This window comes from Trichechus manatus, unplaced genomic scaffold (assembly GCF_000243295.1).
Source record: "Trichechus manatus latirostris isolate Lorelei unplaced genomic scaffold, TriManLat1.0 scaffold00050, whole genome shotgun sequence".
NCBI lineage: Eukaryota > Metazoa > Chordata > Mammalia > Sirenia > Trichechidae > Trichechus > Trichechus manatus.
In genome coordinates this window covers 8290866-8311768 of record NW_004443986.1, presented here as the reverse complement: position 1 = coordinate 8311768, position 20903 = coordinate 8290866, and the positions used below count along the sequence as shown (strand labels likewise).

The window sequence follows — 20903 nt, the reverse complement described above, 5'->3', positions numbered from 1 at the left end:
AAACTACTGGACAACCAAGAGTTTTGCTGACCCCATAATATAATCATTACCCAGCTACACAGAGTAACAGGCCTACCAACATCAGGTCTTGATGCTGTTTATACACTATACTATTATGCTTTTATACTATTCTACTTCCCATGTCTACTGCCCTTGCTTTTCCTAATTCTAGAAATGCCCCAAACTTGTCTGGTTCTTTCAGTCTAATTGATATGTTTAGTCAACTGTTTAAAATTATTCTTATAATGCTTCTAAGATTTAACTGATGGCTCATGGCCTGACATTTCATCAGTATAGTAGTATTAATGAATTTCTCCTCAATCTACCCCTTCAACACTTGAATACTTTAAAAAGTAACCAGGATGCCCTTCCTTGAATATACCCTTATATTGCTAAAAAACAAAAATAAAAAACAACCAATCAAACCAGTTGCCATTGAGTCAATTCTGACTCACAGTGACCCCATGTGTGTCAGAGTAGAACTGGGCTCCACAGAATTTTCAATGGCTGACTTTTTAGAAGCAGATTTCCAGGCCTTTCTTCTGAAGAGCTTCTGTTTGGATTTGAACTGCCAGCCTTTCAGTTAGCAGCCAAATGCTTAACCATTTGTGTCACCCAGGGACTCCTCTTATATTGCTAGGAATCCATTAAACTACATGTAACCAAATGGTTTACAGGCAAAGCAACTGACACTGTTGATATAAATTCTTGCTACTCTAAAGAGTAATAACCCAAATAAAGTTATGAGTGGTATAAAAAGCCCAAATCACAATAATATTGAAACAAATTATATTTACCTAGGGTGAGGATAAGTAAAGATTCACCTGAGGCTTAAGAAAAATGTCTAAAGCCTAAGGAAAAGCAGTCATCTCTTTGGGCTGCATGTCCCAGCCATGGCAATTTCTGATCTCTTGTTCCTGGGATGTAAACAGCAGAAACACTTACTTTGCAGAGCTGCAGACGTTGTGTAGTAATTGAAAGGCACATGGGATACTACGTAATCCTCAGAGAGACTTGCAAGGGTGTCACCGACAAAGACGGTTTTTCCCACTCCGGCATTTCCTACCAGCATTAGCGGTTTTCCTTTCTCAAGCAACAAATCTATAAAATATCTAAGACAAGTTGTCTCTGATGTGTGAACAAGAACTGTCTGAAAATAAATACATAAATAACAAGAGAAAGGTCAGACAGAGGCATTCCAGAATTTTATACCTGAACCAACATAATCACTTTAAGAATTGAGACCCAAAGAATTTTTAGTTGAAGTTAATACCCAAGAGGAGAGATCCCACCTAATTTTTAGTTTTGGATTGTCAGAGTTCAGACAACACAGCTTGAAGAGAGCAATTAGGTAATGTTATCAAAGTGCCACAGCATAAGCAACTGATCTACATTTTCCAAATTAAGTGCTAATACCCAAGGTTTCCTATCACAGAATTGCCCCATAGGGTTTCCAATGAGTAGCTGGTAGACTCAAACTGCTGACCTTTTGGTTAGCAGCCGTAGCACTTAATCACTGGGCGACCAGGGCTCCATCACCCTTCACAGAAGCTCCAAAACCAAAAAACCCATTGCTGTCAAGTTGATTCTGACTCATAGCAACCCTATAGCATGGAGTAGAACTGCCCCATAGGGTTTCCAAGGAGCGGCTGGTAGATTCAAAATGCCGACCTTTTGGTTAGCAGCTGTAGCACTCAACCACTGGATTACCAGGGCTCCAAATAGAAGCTCAAAAACTCATTGCTTTCCAGTTGGTTCCGACTCATAGTGACCCTATAGGACAGAGTAGAACTGCCCCATAGGGTTTCTAAGAAGCAGGTGGTAGATTCAAACTGCCAACCTTTTGGTTAGCAGCCGTAGCCCTTAACCACTGCGCCACTAGGACTCCAACAGAAGCTCAGTATCCCCTAAACAATGACTCCTTTTCCCTTCCCTTCCACCCTTAGTAACCACTAATAAACTTTGGTCTCTATACATTTGTCTATTCTAGATATTTTATATAATTGGGATCATACGATATTTGTCCTTTTGTGACTGACTTATTTCACTCAGCATAATGTTTTCTTTTTATTTATTTATTGTACTTTAGATGAAGGTTTACAGAACAAACAGTTTCTCATTAAACAGTCAGTACATATATTGTTTTATGACATTGGTTAACCACCCCACGACATGTCAACACTCTCCCTTCTCGACCTTGGAGGACTTTTTTTTTGTCTGTGAAAATATACATAGCCAAAGACTCACCATTTCAAAAATTTCTCCACGTACAATTCAGAGACATCGATTACATTCTTCGTGTTATGCTGCTATTCTCACTATCCTTTTCTAAATTATTCCATCACCATTATCTTCAACTCACTGCCCCCTAGGCTTCCCATCAAACCTTTTGAGTTGCTGTTGTCAATCTGATCTCACATAGATAATTCTTTTTTTTTTTTTTTTGTACCTTAGATGGTTTATAGAACAAATAGTTTCTCACGACACATCAACACTGTCCCTTCTCAACCTTGGGTTCCCTATCACCAGCTTTCCAGTCCCCTCCTGCCTTCTAGCCCTTGTCCCTGGACTGCTGTGCTTCATTAGTCCTGCTTTGTTTTATGGGGCTGTCCAATCCCCGGCTGAACGGTGAACCTCAGGAGTGACTTCACCACTGAACTAAAAGGGTGTCTGGGGGCCATACTCTCGGGGTTTCTCCAGTCTCTGTCAGGCCAGTAAATCTGGTGTTTTTTTTGTGTGTTAGAATTTTGTTCTACATCCTTCTCCAGCTCTGTCCAGAACCCTCTGTTGTGATCCTGGTCAGAGCAGTCAGTGGTGGTAGCTAGGCACCATCTAGCTGTACTGGACTCAGTCTGGTGAGGCCTTGGTAGCTGTGGTCCATTAGTCCTTTGGACTAATCTTTTCCTTGTATCCTGTTCTCTTTGTTCTCCCTTGCTTCCAAAGGTGTGAGACCAGTGGATTATCTTAGATGGCTGCTTATAGGCTTTTAAGACCCCTGATGCTACTCACCAAGGTAGAATATAGAACATTGTCTTTATAAACTGTGTTATTCCAGTTGAGCTAGATGTTCCCCGAGACCATGGTCCCCTCAGCCCTCCGCCCAGCTATTCAGTCCCTCAGGGAGTTTGGATGTGTCTATGGAGCTTCCATGACCTTTCCTTGTACAAATTGTGCTGGCTTCTCTAGTATTGTGTACTGTCTTACACTTCACTAAACTTACCACTTATCTGTTGTCTATTTAGTTCCCCCCATCCCTCGTAACCAGCAAAGATTGTTTCTTTTTGTGTGTAAACTTTTTCATGAGTTTTTTACAGTAGAGGTCTCATACAATATTTGTCCTTTTGTGATTGAATTATTTCACTGAGCATAATGTCCTCCAGTTTGATCCATGTTATGAGATGCTTCACAGATTCATCACTGTTCTTTATCGTTGCATGATACTCCATTTTGTGTATGCACCATAGTTTATTTATCCATTCATCTGTTGATGGGCATCTAGGTTGTTTCCAACTTTTTGCTATGGTAACCAATGCTACAATGAACATGGGTGTGCATGTCTATTCGTGTGACAGATCTTATTTCTCTAGGCTATATTCCTAGGAGTGGGATTGCTGGATTGTATGGTATTTCTATTTCTAGCTTTCTAAGGAAGGGCCATATCATTTTCCAAAATGGTTGTATCATTATGCATTCCCACCAGAAGTGCGTAAGAAATCCGATCTCTCCGCAGCCTCTCCAATGTTTGTTATTTCCAGTGTTTTTGATTCGTGCGTAGTGCTGGGGTGAGATGGTATCTGTGGTTTTAATTTGCATTTCTCTAATGGCTAGTGATTGTGAGCATTTCCTCATGTGTCTGTGGCTGCTTGAATGTCTTCTTTGGTGAAGTGTCTCTTCATTTCCTTTGCCCATTTTTTAATTGGATTATTTGTCTTTTTGTTGTAGAGGTGTTGGATTTTCTTGTAGATTTTCGAGATGAGACCTTCGTCTGACTTGTAATGTCCAAAAATTTTTTCCCAGTCTGTAGGTTCTCTTTTTACTCTCTTGGTGAAGTCTTTTGATGAGCATAAGTGTTTAATTTTTAGAAGATCCCAGTTGTCTAGCTTACCGTCTGGAGTATGTGTGTAGTTGGTTATGGTTTGTATCCTGTTAATGCTGTGTATTAGGGCTTGTAGAGTTGATCCTATTTTTTCTTCTATGAACTTTACAGTTTCTGGCTTTATATTTAGGTCTTTGATCCATTTTGAATTTGTTATTTTTACGGTGTGAGACATGGGTCCTGTTTCATTTTTTTGCAGATGGACATCCAGTTTTGCCAGCACCATCTGTTAAAAAGACTGTCTATTCCCCATTTGATGGACTTTGGGCCCTTGTCGAATATCAGGTGACTGTAGGTGGATGGATTTACATCTTGGTTCTCAATTCTGTTCCACTGGTCAATGTATCTGTCATTGTACCTGTACCAAGCTGTTTTGACTACCATATCAGCTAATGTTTTCAAGGTTCATCCATGGTATATCATACATCAGGACTTCATTTCTCATTATGGCTGAGTAATAGCCATTGTATGTATGTACACTATTTTGATTATCCATTCATCTGTTGATAGACATTTGGGTTGTTTCAACCTTTTGTCTACTGTGAATAATGTTGCAATAAACATTGGTGTACAAGTAATTGTTTTTGTTCCTGCTTTCAATTCTTTTGAGTATACACCTAGGAGTGGAATTGCTAGATCATACAGTAATTCTATATTTAACCTTTTCAGGTACCATCAAACTGCTTTCTACAGTGGCTATACCATTTTATAATCTCACAAGCAATGGATGAAGGTTTAAATTTCTCCACATCCTCACCAACACCTGTTGCTTTCAACTTAAAAACAAGAAGACAAATGATCCAATCAAAAAATGGGCAAAGAACTTGAACAAACATCTCACCCAAGAAGAAATACAAATGGCCAACAAGCACATGAAAAGATGCTCAGTGTCATTAGTCATTAGAGAAATGCAAATCAAAACCATAATCAGAATCACTTCATCTCCCACTAAGATGACTATGGTTAAAAACAGAACTTAGTTTTAATTCAGTGATACTCTTAAGGCCTATTGAAAGGAACATACTGTTCTGTGCTCCATTAAAGTAGTCCTAGACTACTTGTTTTAAATTAGTGCTGTATTTTACAGTATTTTTTCCCCTTTCTGGCTGTTAGTTGTCATCACTTGCTTTTGATCTGGCTACTGGCTCTTCTCTCTACACATTAACACCAATAATTAACACTTACTGAGAGCTGACTATGTGACTGGTACTCTGCTAAGCACTTTACATCCATTATGGTATATGTTACAACAAATCTATGAGGAGTGTTTTATATTTCCACTTCAGGGATGATGAAACTAAAGCTTAAGGAGCATTAATAACTTGCCCAACATCACACAGCTAGCTAGTAAATGGTGGTGCTTGGATTTAAAACCAGTCTGTCCAGAGCCCAAACTCTGTCTTAGCTACCACACGGCAGAATGCCATTCAGTGCATGGACTCCAGAGTCAGGCTCTGGGTTTGAATCTTAGCTCTGCTGGTTTTATAGTGACCAACTAAACTTGATTTACCTGGGGTTTTCCAGTTTTAAAATTGAGTCCAGCGTCCTGGAAACTCCCTCAGTTCCAGGCAAATGAGGACAGTTGGGTCATCCTACACTTGGTGCTGGTGTAACTGTAGACAAATTACTTAGGCTCTTTGTGCCTCAGTTTCTCCATAGTTAAAAAAGGGCTAATAATAGTATGCCTCTTAAAAGCTTGTTGTAAGGATTAAATGAGTCAGTCTACATAAAGCACTTAGAAAAGGGCCTGACATAATGTTTATTAGTATCTGCTCTTACTAATGACTCACAGTAGTCTTCTGTTAAGAGGCTGTTATTCTAATAACCACATTTGGTACAAATGTGTGTAAAGTAAGACTACAAAGTCATGAGAAGTTTTCTGTTGAATGAAGGATATCATGAATAAGATGAATCAATCTTGCATTATCTTTTTGGTCTTCAGTATTTTGGGTTAATTCTAATCTTCAGCTTTCAGTAAACTAGGTAATATTGCTCGGTGACTGTAGTGTAAGTGGATTAAATTAAAAACAGATTTCAAAATATATAAAGTAAGTAGAGCAGACTTTGGTGGTTGTCTCCTAACATTCATTTCTCTACTTCCTCCTTCCTGTCAGAGCCCTCCCTTTGTTCAAGTCTCCACCCCTTCCACACAGCCATGTGCTGCAGGGGATACAGAACCCATCACCAGTGGGGTGGTGATTAGTGTTACGGATTTGAACTGTGTCCCCTCAAAATGTGTGTCAGCTTGGCTAGGCCGTGATTCCCAGTATTGTGTGGTTGTCCACCATTCTGTCATCTGATGTGATTTTCCTATGTGTTGGAAATCCTACCTCTATGATGTTAATGAAGCAGGATTAGAAGCAGTTATGTTAATGAGGAAAGAATCTATAAGATTAGGTTGTATCTTGAGTCAATCTCTTTTGAGATATAAAAGACAGAAGCAAGCTGAGAGACAGGGGGACCTCATGCCATAAAAAATGAAGAACCAGGAGGGAAGTGTGTCCTTTGGACCTGGGGTCCCTGTGCTGAGAAGCTCCTGGACCAGGGGAAGATTGATGACAAGGACCTTCCCCCAGAGCTGACAGAGAGAGAAAGCCTTCCCCTGGAGCTGGCACTCTGAATTCAGACTTTTAGCCTCCCAGACTATGTGAGAATAAATTTCTCTTTGTTAAAGCCATCCACTTGTGGTATTTGTTATAGCAGCACTAGATAACTAAGACAACTAGTCAAAGTCATTACGGTAACCCCATCCTACTGGCCTGAGACTGCATTAGGGGTAGGCATATGAGCCAGTTCTGAACAATTAACTGCATGAGAAGGTATGCTCTGGGACTGTTAAGAAAGATTTCCTCACCCGATAAAAAGATATGAGAAAGTTCCTTTTTCCTCCTAAAGGTGACTCCTGGGATCACTGGAACCATCTTGAGCCCATGAGTGATATCAGTCTTAGAATGAAGCCAGTGCTAAGAAGGGCAGAATTATGAGATGATCTGGATCCTTGATGATATCACCAAATCACAAAATTAATCAGTCTTGTGGTCACCCTACATGTGAATTTGTTTATGAAAGGATAAATTTCCTTATTGCTGGGTTTTCTTTTATTGGACACTAGGTGCAGTAGCAATCATCTATATTCATATAGCACTACTGAAATAATAAATAAGCTTCAAAATAAATCAGAATAGTATGAATTTTAAGGAAGAAATATAGTGAAAGGGGAAACAGAACAAGGCTGAATAAGAAAATAGTCAAAGAATAGCTAGACATACAAGAAATGTAGAAGAGCAATCTATGACGAGAAACTATGAAAAACAGAATGATTCTCTTGGATTCATCAGCTGTCATGTGAAATTGAAATATATGAGATTAAACATATTCATTTTATGGCTTGGGGTAAAGGAAGGAAGTCATATGTAAAAAGTGCTATCTAAGAAATTTACAATAAGGATAGAAATAAGAATCACTGAACTAATAGAAACATGCCTCCAATGTTCACAGAACTCAAGAAGTTCCCAGGAAAATATAAAGAAAGTTGCTACCACAGAATTAAGTTGGAATAAAAAAAATGGGGTTGCAGAAATACAATAGCCATCTCACTAAGTGTGCCTGTAGCTGAGATTCTTTTCTTCCAGGGAATTGTTATATGCTTGAGCATATCAACACAGTAATTTATCCATCAGGTAAAGAAGAAAGAAAGATTGCTAAACAGAAAGGGCTCAAACCAGCACAGTGTGGCTAGAAAATTGCCGTGTTCCCCAAACCTACCTGCAGAGGTACATCTGGATCCATGGTAAACTGGGGGATTTTATCAGTCCAAGGCAAGAATTTCTTAGTATTGTGGTCCAGATAATAATCAAAGATTGTTCCCTGGGATGGAAACTTCACTGCTTTCATCTCTTTATGCCACCACCGACTGAATTCAGCTGGGGAATTGGAAAGCTAAGGGGAGCAAGAGAAATCCTTATTTCAGACTTAAAGGTAATTCTGAAAACATACAACCCCCCCCCACCCCCAAATGCTGCTCTACACACAGTGTTTGCAGTGTACAGAGTCAAGACTACAAATTAAGCTTTTGGTTTCCAATGGAGTAACTGACCCAAGAAAAATAACTAGAGATAAGCTATAACGAGTGATACTATCATAGATGTAGAACTCTATAACTGCCATATACTCATCAGATACCACATTTTCTAGAATAGTTATTAACTTAAAGAGCAAGATAAGGTTAGGCAAATCCTTAGGTTACTCTTTGCATATTAAATTTAACAACACTGTCTTGCAAATTACCATACTGGGTTAACACAAGACAGTGGTTATCAAACATTGGTGTTGATTTCTACCAATGCTCACATTAATTGATGATAAAATTAGAAGAATAAGAACAATGGAGTACCTAAAAACTGGCAATGTTATTTATATAATTTCCTATATTCTGAGCTTATAGGCTTCTTGGAGTTTTTGGTGTTAATATATCACTTCCTTTATAAAATTATGGTGGTAGTAAACGGTCATTTTTCACAACATGTCAGCATTCTCATTATTTCCATTCTGTTTATTCTGTTTCCATTAACCTAGCTTCCCTGCCCCTCCTTATCTTCTCATCTTTGCTTTAGGGTTCATGTTGACTGGTTGGTCTCCTATAGTTGACTATTTAAGGGAGCACAGTACTCACAGGTGATACTGTTTGTTTTATAAGCCAATCTATTATTTGGCTGAAAGGTAACCTCTAGGAGTGGCTTCAGTTCCAAGTTTGAAGGGTATCTTAGGGCGACAGCCTCAAGGGTTCCTCTAGTCTCTATTGGTCTAAGTCTGGCCTTTTTTGGAACTTGGATTTTGTTCTACATTTTTCTTCCATTCTATCTGGGAGCTTCTATTGTGTCCCTGGTCAGAACTGTCGGTAGTGGTTAGCTGGGCACCATCTAGTTCTTCTAGTCTTGGGCTAGATGATGACCTAGTGACTTCTATGTCCACAAGATGACCTGCTCTAGTGACTTCTATGTCCACAGGATGACCTTGCATAGTGACTTCTATAACGATGGGATGTTCTGGCATAGAGACTTTTGGTGAACTCTGAAAATACGGTGTGTGTCCACTGCATTCAGCAATCTCATACTTATTCCAGACCTCACCTCCCATTTTGCACCAGAGAAATTTCTTAAACCTGCTTTTACTCTAATGTCCTTATGTCTTTGGACTATGGTCCACTTTATGAACTAGGCAGGGCCATACATGTTGGTAGAGATGGCTAGAGGAGGAGAGTGAGCTGAGATGGGTGAGTAGTCTTTGTAGATTGCCCCACCAACTTCCAAACCAGCTGATCTCATGCTCCTACACACTATCAGTCAAATGTTAATGAGTTTAGAGTCATTTAAATTATTTTCAGGTTGGTAACAAAGGATATTTTATCAGCTCTACAAAAACTGGTCTTAAACCAAGTTAGTTCAGAGGTTATTACTTACCTGTCACATTCTCTGTAGGCAGAATACATACAGGCTTCTACTTGCATCAAAATTTGCATTACCTAAACCACTACATCAACAAAATGACTTTGGTGACAAATCTTTGATTCATTAATTTATTTAACTAAAATGCATTCATTCCATGGTGGGGAATAAAACAAACAGGGTTCCTACCTTCATACATTTTTAGGCAAGAGAGAGGGAGGAGACATGGGGATGCATGATGGAGGCAGACATTAAGCCAGTAAATATGGAAATAAATGATAATAAAAATAATTTATTTTTTTATAGCAAAAAATAAAGTTTGCTGTAAGCAACTGTAACAGGGCTGACCCATCTTAACTGGATGTTTAGGGAAGCCATCTTTGGGAACAATTACAGATTAGGGAGAAGATTATTTCTGGAAGAAACCAGCAAGTGCAAAGGACCTGTGGTAGGAAATAATTTGGTGTGTTCAAGAAACTGGCCAGCACAGCTGGAGAAAAGTGAATGGGTGAGGGGGCAGTGGCAGAGAAAGAAGCAGGGAAAGATAGGAGTGTCAGATCCAGAGGCCATGTAACTAGTATTTAATTTTTTAAACTGTTTTAAACTCTGAAGTATAACATGATCCAATTTACATTTTAAAAAATCACTCTGGCTGCTGAGTGGAAATGGGAGCAAGTATAAAAGCAGAAAGATCAGTTAGCAGGCTACTTCACAGGCCAAGTGAGAAATGATGGTGGTTTACAGTAGCTCAGAGGGAGTTGATTTGAGACACATTTTGGAGGTTCTTGGCAATGGCCTGGGTTAAGAGCACAGGTCCTGGATCAGCTCACTGCAGTTCAAACGTGGCTCAGTTATAGGGTAGCTTTGTGCTCTTAAGCAGGATAACCTATCTCTCTAAGCTTAAGTTTCTTACTTAAAAAAGAGGAATGATATATATATATTTGAAGATTGTATGAGAGCCTATGAAAAGCCCTAAGCACATTGCCTGACTTGTAGCAGGCATTCAAATTTACTGAACAAATAGCTATCTCTAAGAAGATTTCTTGTGTCTGCTTCATTCAAGTTACCAACCTCATTGCCTCTCTCCTGAATGTTTCATAGCTTTCAAAAGTTTAATAATGATGATGATGTTGACTATTATTTGAGGGAGGGAGTGTACAAGAGAGGAAGGCTTCCAGTGTGATGCTACAGCTTCTGGCTGGGATAACTGGATAGAAGGCTGCCATGTCTGGGGATGGGGCATATTGTATGGGGGTCAGCTGGGAGGAAGGTGAAGAGTTAGGATCAGGAGTGGAAAGATCTCAGCTGCTAACATCCTACTCATGCAATTTTACCTGATTACTTTTACAGTCCTGGAAAAGGAGAAAGCTTGTAGAAAATACTGAAGGGAAAACCATTCAGCAGGTGGAAGATTCTACATGTAACTTCCATGAAGAATGAGAAACCTATACATGTTGTAAATTGTGTAGTGAATGAAACTCTCCTACCCTTTAAGAAAACCACATGAAGTCACGCAACATTTGGTACTTAACTCTCACTCAAGGAAAGTTTGGCTTCTGAGAAGGGATGAAATAAGATCTAGGAGGCCAAGTGAATCCCAAATTTATTTATAGATATGAGTGATGGTAACCTAATGACAAGAAGCGGAACTGGCAACAGGTTATATCAACTATTTATTTTAGGATCTGCAGGGAATAAGCCAACAGAAGTATAAGTCATGGACTACAACTACCACGGCCTCCACCAGACTGAGTCCAGTACAACTAGATGGTGCCCGGCTACCACCACTGACTGCTCTGACAGAGATCACAACAGAGGGTACTGGACAGAGCTGGAGAAAAATGTAGAAGGAAATTCTAACTCACAAAAAAAGACCACACTTACTGGCCTGACAGAGACTGGAGAAACCCTGAGAGTATGGCCCCCGGACACCCTTTTAGCTCAATAATGAAGTTACTCCCAAGGCTCACCCTTCAGCCAAAGATTAGACAGCCCCATAAAACAAAATGGGACTAATGAGGCACAACAGCCCAGGGACAAGGACTAGAATGCAAGAGGGGACAGGAAAGCTGGTAATAGGGAACCCCAGGTCGAGAAGGGAGAGTGTTGACATGTTGTGGGGTTGTTAACCATTGTCATAAAACAGTATGTGTACTAACTGTTTAATGAGAAACTACTTGTTCTGTAAACCTTCATCTAAAGTACAATAAAAAAAGAAGTATAAGTCACTCTTGGCTATGATGCCTTACAATGTAAATTCCCTGTTTATATTTGGAAATATCCAGGGAAGCCTGGAAAAGATGCATGCCATCTATCTTTAATGGAAAGATTCAGGGTTACCCATAGAAGCACTATGACTGAGAGCAGTACACAGGTAGCCTGGAAGGAGTGGCCTTTGGAGACAGACAAACTTGGGTGGGAATCCTGATGTTGCTATTTACCATCAACATGACCTTGGGCAAGTTACTTCCTCTCTCTGAGCTTTTCTTCATCTGCACAATGAGGATACCATGAAGAATTACTGTAAAGACTACATTAGAAAATCTATACATAGTGGTACATGGTGAATACTAGATTTGCAAATTTCTTTAAAGTTAGCAAAGTCTAACTTGTATTGGGCAGGTATAAGCAGTTTGTGTGTATGGTGTGTATGTGCACGCACTTTTGTATCAAGTGTTTCCCCATAAGAAATCAGATGCCATGACTAGCTGTGCCAGAGATGATGGGCAGAGGTGATAGCTTCACTTCAAGCTGAAGGAAAGACCAATGAAAAGGAATTGGCCAAGGCTGGACTGTGGTTCACAGATGCTTACCCTGAGAATGGCATGGGAGACTGATTACAGGTAAGAAAGACTGAAGACAGGCACACCAATGTGAAAGTTATTATGAGGGCCTATGGCAATCTAAAAACGATACATTCCTGAATTAAGGCTGTAGGGTTGGATAAGAGGGCACAGACTTGACAGCTACTTTGTCAGTGAAACCAAGAATATCTGAAGATCATCTGATGTAAAATAAGGAAGAGTAGTGTCTCCCAGGTTTTTAACTAGAGTAACTTGGAGGAATGTATCACTGATGAAAAAATAAAAAGGAAGCATAGGATGGATGAAGCGTTCTATCTCATGGACACTGAATATGACCTGCCTGTTGACAACATTCCAGATGCTGCTGGAAATATAGAACCTTGTGCTGAGAGACAGACTGGACCGAAGGCAATGGATTTGCCATTGTCAGCCAAGGTTAGAACTATCAGTCTGGATGAGGTGGCCTACAGAATGTGCAGGCATAGTAGCAAAGACAGCATATAGAGTAGATTTATGATAATGTAGCATACTTTAATATTCAAAAAAAGGAAACTTGTTTTGTAAACTATTTCTAAACATACCTGATCTTGTAGTAGAGTGCCTCCGAATGCCCAGATGCAAGCAAAGACAAAATAGACTTCATAAACTTCTTTTGGGCTGTCAGAAGGTACATTTTCAGGTGTCAACAAACACTCCAAAAGAGCGCAAATAGTCTAATGAAAAAGAAATAGCCATTCATTTAGGGCACCTTTTTTTCTTTTTGGTTGTTTTTCAACAGTGGCATAGATTCAGAGGTCTTTTCTACCAATCCATTTCATCTTTAAGAGACTATATCATTTTCCCCAACTCTGTTGATTTGTGACGTTGGGAAAGGCAAACATTACTGCCTCAGGTGTCTAAGTCACTGGTGGAAAACTTCTGTCACTTTTAATTACACTGAGCTTCTAGGTAATAACAAAACTTAAAAAAAATTTTATTACACAATTAATAATCACTGTAAGGAAACATACTGTATGATCTCATTTATTTGAAACATCTTGAACAGGCAAGTGTATAGAAACCAGAGTTTATTAGTGGTTACCAGGCAAGCAAGAGGGAGAAGAAAATGGGGGACTCATTGCTTAGAGGACACTGAACTTCTGTTAAGGATGATGGCAAAATTTGGAAGCAAGTAACAGTGATAGTTTACAAACATGATATACATAATTAATGTCACTGAACTGTACATGTGGACAATGTTGAAATGGCAAGCGTTGTTACATATATATTTACTGCCAATAAAAAAACAAACGTAACACTGAAATATATACAAGAAAAAAGAAAAAAAAAAGTAATGTGTATATAACTATATCCTTTTAATAAATAGGGAATCATATTACACATAATATTCAATAACCCACTTTCCCACTTAAAAATATTCTGAAGACATCTTTCCATATCAAAAAGTGTTGTACTCTACAATATCATTGGGCATGAATCACAGGATTCCACTGTATGTACAAACACTCATTTAACTATTTTCATATTGTTGCACAATTAGATAACGTACTTTCTGCTAGTGCTTTGGCAGTAGTTTTTCCCACCTGTTGCCATAAATTTAGAATGTCGGACTGGTAGCCTTAGCCTGTGACACATTTTAGACACCAGACTAAATTTAACCAGGGAAGAAATGCTGTTCAGGAACTTGCGCTTCATGCACTCCAGGTGAAATGCAATGTGCTCTGTTGGTGATAAACATGCCCTGTGTTCAGGGCAATCACATCAGCAATGCAGGGAATGTGGCTGCTGCAAAGGCCTTTACTATATGAATTAACAACCAGTAATGAGCAGTTTTTGGCTAGTTCTCTGAAGCACAAACATATTTGTCATTAATGAGCAATGTCACAGAACTCTAAAAGCTCAAGATGCCCTATCCCCAATTTCGCGAGGCAACAATAGACTTTTTTCACTATCACACACAGAGCAACGCAAGCTATAACAAAGCAAGTCAGGATTGTATGTGTGCCCTTCCTTGCTACCCATGAAAGATGGAAAAAAAAAAAATCCATGGTAAACAGGTAAATGGGTCTTGGAAATAATCTGGAAACACTTTTCAATTTAAATGTTGAGCACCTGTTATATTTTTAAACCTTCCCTCTTGATTTCTATTACACTGTGCCATATTTGTCAATTTAAACTAACCTTTTAATAAAATAAAGCACACCAATTTGTTGTCAAGAAAAACACTATAAAACTCCAGGGCTTTGCTATTTCTGAGTAGAAGCCACGTTGTTCTAAGGCATGGTAAGATCAAAACAGAAAAGACTGCAAGGTTTCACTGTGGTGTAATCCATTGAGTTGAAAACACAAATGATTTTTCTATTTTCTCCCAAATACAATCCTTAAAAACATTTTGAGCCCTGTGGCAACAATTAACAAATACTTATTTTAATGTGTATTCTGAAAGAATTACATATCACTAAAACTAAAAGTAAAGGCATTTCATATATTGGGAAACATAGTAGTACATTAATTTCTTAAGGTGGCCATTTGAAGCTATTCTTTTTTAACACCCATTTTTTGTCACAAATTCCTGTTCTTTTAAGCAACCTCAGAAAAGAGGCTATAAAACAATGGCAAAAAAAGGAGCTATGGATAAAATGCCATTTCTGAATACTACAAATGGAGGAAGTGAGAGCAAAAGTCATTAATTCCTACTGACCTATTTTCATACCACTCTTGAATGAAAAAGTTAACACCACAGAGAATCACACAAATACACAAGTCAACCTGAGAAAGAACACTATCATGCTTTTTCCAAGTATTACACCAGAGGAAGTCTAATTAGGCTAACCACAGAATTAATTCATTATGAATAAATTCAGACCTGCTTTCAGAAATAAATAATACCTCAGAAAATTACTGTTGAAGACTATCGTTTACTTAGTCGGTGTGTGAATTATCCCCAAACCTTAACTTTTTCCTTTTATTATGCTGGTAACTATTTCTAATTTAGCTTCAAACAAATTTGATAACAGTAACTTAATAGTAACAAAGTACTTAGAAACCAATTTTGCTTCTACCGGGTGGGGGAGGGGGCTTTAAATTGTAACCTTTTGTGAAGTTTTATACTTACAAAAGCTGGGGATAGTTTTTCTTCATGCAGAGGTTAAGATCACAACCTTCATTTCTGTGTGCTATGAATTATTTTCGTTTGCTTCCATGACAACGTATCATATATACCCTTCACTCTTACCAGCTGTCTCACAATTAGGGTCAGAAAAAACTTATCCCTAGAATATTAGGAACTCTTCATCTGTACTGACATGGCCTAAGGAATATTTTCGGGCGGGGAAGAGGAGGAAAGCCAGGGAGAGCAGAGTGGGAGGTCTGTGGGTGGTGGCACATTTGCAGTAGAATTCAGAAGTTTTCTCTTATTCTGTGACCAACATTTTTAATTGCTTGGATTTATTTAATTCAAAAAACATACTGAGCATCTTCTCTGGGCAAGTTACTTAGAAGACAGAAAAATAAATAAGGCTGCTGGAACTTTGTTCTGCTCAAATATAGCTGGAAGGAAACAATGCCTCAATAAATACACATTCAGCACCTACTATGTGCTAGGAACTCTGTATTATCTCTGAATAACATATGGCTTCCACCCTCCAGTTCACAATCCAGGGAAAGAAACAGACCACCAGCCCAGAATGACAGCTGAGTGTGAGAGGTATGTGACAGAGGTTTGTTTCCACTGACAGGAAATCTCTAGAACAGACAAATATCGAGATACAAACCTAAGGTTATTCGTGGTTACAGGGGCAGGGTGGGCAGGGAGAGGACAAAGGGACTCCATGTTTAGGAGACAGTGAGCTTCTGTTAAGGGTGATGGAAAAAGCTGGAAACAGGCAATGGTGATAGTTGTACAAAATGATGAATACAATTAATGTCACTAAATTGCACATGTGAAGAATGTTGAAATGGCCAATGGTCTGTTACAAACATATTTAAAACAAGTATTTAAAAAATGCACTGGGAAACATGAACTTGGGGGAGGGGTGGGTTGGAGCAACTTAACAATTCCAGAAATCTTTCAGTCTTCTTGACCAAGCAAAACTTTCTGTCCTCTCAATCAAGCCACACTGCTGTTATAAGAACTAGAATGTTAAATGATACAACCAAAGACAGACCTGCACCAGGCTATTTTCTGGAATTGAAGTGATGGTTTTAAAGCTTGTTCTCAGCTTATCCAAGCATGCAGGAACATATTTATCAAAAAGAATAGTTAAGTTGGCTTTTTCTGATTGATGCTGCCTTCTGTCTATCCAACTGGCCACACACCTGAAAAAGAACACAGAAAAGCTTTTACTGAACACCCAGCTTCAAAGGCAGAACTTCACCCAGTCAAAAGCTGCCCCTTTCAACACAGCTTGGTACAACACTTCAGGGACATGTTTAGTGAGTTCATTCTATTTCTCAATCTGCAAATATTTTAAAATGGCCCTTTAAAAGCTTATTTTAATGGCCGCTTTTACCTTAATGAAAAGAATGTAAAAGAAACTCCTAATAGCACTTAGAAGCCAAACATAATAGGGTATAAATAGGCCATTACTGAGCATTTATCAGGAAGTATAGGGTGTCATTTCCTAAAGGACAGAAAACTTTTTCATGGGGTAGGCCTTATTTATGAAAACAGCTTGGGATTTTTCTTGATTAATATTGGCATCAATTATTTAGTAATGAGAAATCAGTTACAAATCAAAAGGTGAAAATTCCACAGTGACTATTTCAAAGTACCTGCTTTTCTATAGGAGTATGTAACTCTAACTTGATAGCTAGTAATGTGTTTCGATTAAGTAGCTCTAAAATGCTATCTCATACGTGGATACATACATATGAATCTGAAGCTGATAAAATGTTATCCATTTTGATACATTAAATTATCTCTAACATAGTAACAAAATAATACTTAGCAATAAAAAGAAGCATGACTTGGTTGCCTCCACAGTAGTTTCTGGGGTGCAATTTTATGATGTTAAACTAAAAACAATGGCTCATAAAGTTCTCAGCAAGTAGAAAGTCATGATAATAAATTCATTTAGTGGAGATTAAAGGAGCAACACAATTTACAGACCAATTACAGCCACAATTGGTTTTAAGCAAATACAATTTAACAATTTGAGTATCTCAGAAAAATTAAGACAAGATGATTATTTTACAAAAGGCTCCCTTTGCTTTTCAAAAGGCTTTGCAATAGGGTTTTATTAAATAGTTAACTACATTTACACTATGGTTACATATACAAAACATCAATTGTCAGAACTTCTGCAGGTTCAAGAGGAATGGTTTTTAGTTGAAGACAAGTTGCATGATGACAACTTGATAGACCATCTCTCTGGGTGGTGGTGACAGTGGGCATCAGGGGGCAATGGAAGGCAGGTGTTAGTGACCAGGGACAAAGGCATGAAGACCACACCTACCCCTCAGCTACTGATTTTGCTACACATCAGCTGCAAGAAGTGAAATCTTAGAGTGTAGAGTTTATCATGTGAAAGAAAAAAAGAAAGAAATGAGGACTAGATTGTTGTTGTCAGATGCCAATAAGTCAATTTTGACTCATAGAGACCCCATGTGACAGAGTAGAACTGCTCCATAGGGTTTTCTAGGCTGTAATCTTTATGGAAGCAGACCACCAGGTCTTTCTCCTGCAGAGCTGCTGGGTGGGTTCAAACTGTCAACCTTTGGTTAGCAGCTGAGCACTTAACTGTTGCGTCATCACGGTTCCTTGAAGATTGGCTAAGGAGGCAGAAATCTCGAGTCAGACTGCCTGGATCTGCACTCAGTTCCATCATTTTTTAACTCTGTAATCTTGGGCAAGTTACTTAACCTCTTTTTGCCTCAATTTTCTCATCTGTAAATGGCGATGACAATAATATGTACTTCTTAGGGTGGTTGTGAGGATCAAACAACTTCACATGCATACAGCGCTTAGATTAATAGCTGACATGATAAATTCTCAATAAATGTTGCTCATGGGTGCAGACCTGGTGGAATTGGAAGAACTGTGTTCAGATCCTGGTTCTGCTTCCTTGTGCTCTTCCTAGAGGCTGTGACACAGTGATACAATGTAGAAGGACTCTGATGGCACAGCAAATTCCACACCCCATCATCCAACCAAGTCTCCTCCTGGTCTCTGTCGGGGCAGAAGGCTATAAAGGGCTAACTAAGAACAGGAGCCTCAACAATAGCCCTAGAAAGGAGAGGTGCGCTTTGTTGGAGGGTAGCTGGTAACTACCCCATTATGTTCCACTGGCAGTGGACAAAGTGTCAAAGGGAAAACCTACTACGTCCACTACCAAATGATGCTAGTGTACAAATTACCTCCACAAATGAGTTTCTTTAGCAACAAGGTGAGGTCAAGCAAACCAGGAGACACAGTAAGCCCTGACTGTACCCAAAAAACAAGCCAAAAACGACTGTGCTAGAGGTCAACTACACAACATAGCCCGGAGAATTAAAGAAAAAAACAACTATATTGGTAAATATGGACAGTTTAAAATTTCATGCATACATTATTACTATATCTTAAAATAAAAATAAACATTAAAAGAAAATTTAGAAGAGGAGACTATTATCTTCAGCAAAGGTAAAAACTGAAGAGATACAGTCCTGCATTTGTTTGCAATTTTTTCCTCACTTAAAGAAACAGTTTATTTATGATTTTTAAATATGCTATAGATTTGCACATGGATTATACTACCATCATGGGACATACAATTGAAGATGACACACTAAAATGGGGTATTTCTCCCTTGCCTACATAAGAGATAACCACGTTGGTGCCCTGCCTCAGGAAGTAGCCACATCGTGATGTCTGTGTCTTAAAGTCACTAACAGAGAATCTTTGGCTCTTAACCACTTGCATATGGGTTCCATATAGCTGTGTTGCTCTTTTCTCCTCCAGAAACGCTACAGGTTTATCACACGAAGTCTAAAACCCTGTGGTCTGTCAAACCATCTAGGTAGCCAAAGTTTTCAGGACTCTCTGCTTTATTCAATAGTCTGGGGTGGGAATTCTGTCACATGAGATAGGAGGAATTCACCAGAACTCTCGATAGTTTCCCCCTCACAGCAAGCTTCAGGTTCTCTATCAACCACGGTGGCCTGCAGAAGTGGCAGAACGCAGCATAACATGCTGGTCAGCAATGAATGTCGATTATTTCTGAATCTGTATATCTGTATACTCAGTATATCAGTATCCAACAATGAGAGAATGGGATTTTAGGGGTAGAAGACAACATCCAACACAGATGGGAGAATTAGTGAAAAAAGCCAAAAGAATATTTTAAGCTAAAGTAAAAAGAGGAACGAGCATGATCTAAAGCTGTGGTTCCCAAAACTTATCTACTTGTAACTCCTCTTTCAGAGTCAGACTAAATTCCAGAAATACTCTACCATTTCCTGTCATTTATGTATAAGCTAAGTAATACACAGTTTGGTAGATCCCATTTCCACTGTTATGCTCCCTTTACCACTTCTATAGTTTTCATTGCCTGTATGTTCTTCCTTTTCTATATATTTTCATCCCTTTATATTAGAAAAAACTGTCACTGATTATAAATCTTCAGAAAATGTCTTCTAATTCCTGTTTCTTTTTCTATTTCACAAGGAGCCAACAGACATACATGAACTGTCCAGTATTCTAGTAAATGTAATTAAAACTCAGAATTAAGACAAAATGGGAGTTGATTTCTATAGCTAGTCACATGCTGATGTGATTTTAAGGATGTTGTTTAACCCTATATGCCCCATATCTGTAAAGTATGGATAAAAAATTATTTTTTAAAATAGCTCTGGGAATTTTTATCAAAATATTCTAAGAGGCTAACATAATAATGGCACTATCTTTGGTCCTTAAATGGTATATCACAGAGATACTATAAGCATAGTATTTCATTATCTCTCTACCCACAATATTTTACCAGTTCCTCCAAAATGAATTAAAAATATATTTTTTCAGGTTTTGTTCATTGAAAGGGCCTAGAAGAAATAATGACATACCAGTTATCAATGAGCATACCTAGCATCCCTCACTTACATTCTCAATACCATTCCCTATACTAAAAGTCAGGAAAGGTGTGCCTCGGGGTTGCATCCTTTCACCATACCTATTCAATTTGTACACTAAGCAAATAATCCGAGAAGCAGGACTATATGAAGAAGAAAGGGGCATCAAGATTGGAGGAAGTCTCATTAACAACCTGTAATATGCAGATAACACATCCTTGCTTGCTGAATGTGAAGACGATTTGAAGTACTTACTGGTGAAGAACAAAGACCACAGCCTTCAGTATGGATTACACCTCAACTAAAGAACACAAAAATCCTCACAACTGGACCAATAAGCAACATCATGATAAACAGAGAAAAGATTGAAGTTGTCAGGGATTTCATTTTACTTCGATCCACAATTAACACCCATGGAAGCAGCAGTCAGGAAATCAAAAGACACGCTGCATTGGGCAAATCTGCTGCAAAAGACCTCTTTAAAGTGTTGAAAAGCAAAGATGTCACCTTGAAGAC

The 20903-nt window shown here is 38.6% G+C and overlaps 1 protein-coding gene across 1 annotated transcript in view; it reads right to left on the bottom strand.

Annotated features, from left to right (window-relative positions):
• Nucleotides 1–20903, bottom strand: part of LOC101351062 (dynein heavy chain 11, axonemal) — a 334378-nt gene that overhangs the window by 180938 nt on the left and 132537 nt on the right. The window contains exons 37-40 of the mRNA XM_023732310.1: nt 16511–16661; nt 12926–13057; nt 7862–8035; nt 946–1150 (exon numbers count right to left, since the gene is read on the bottom strand). Of these exons, the coding sequence (XP_023588078.1) occupies nt 946–1150; nt 7862–8035; nt 12926–13057; nt 16511–16661 (662 nt within the window). The remainder of the gene's footprint in view (nt 1–945; nt 1151–7861; nt 8036–12925; nt 13058–16510; nt 16662–20903) is intronic.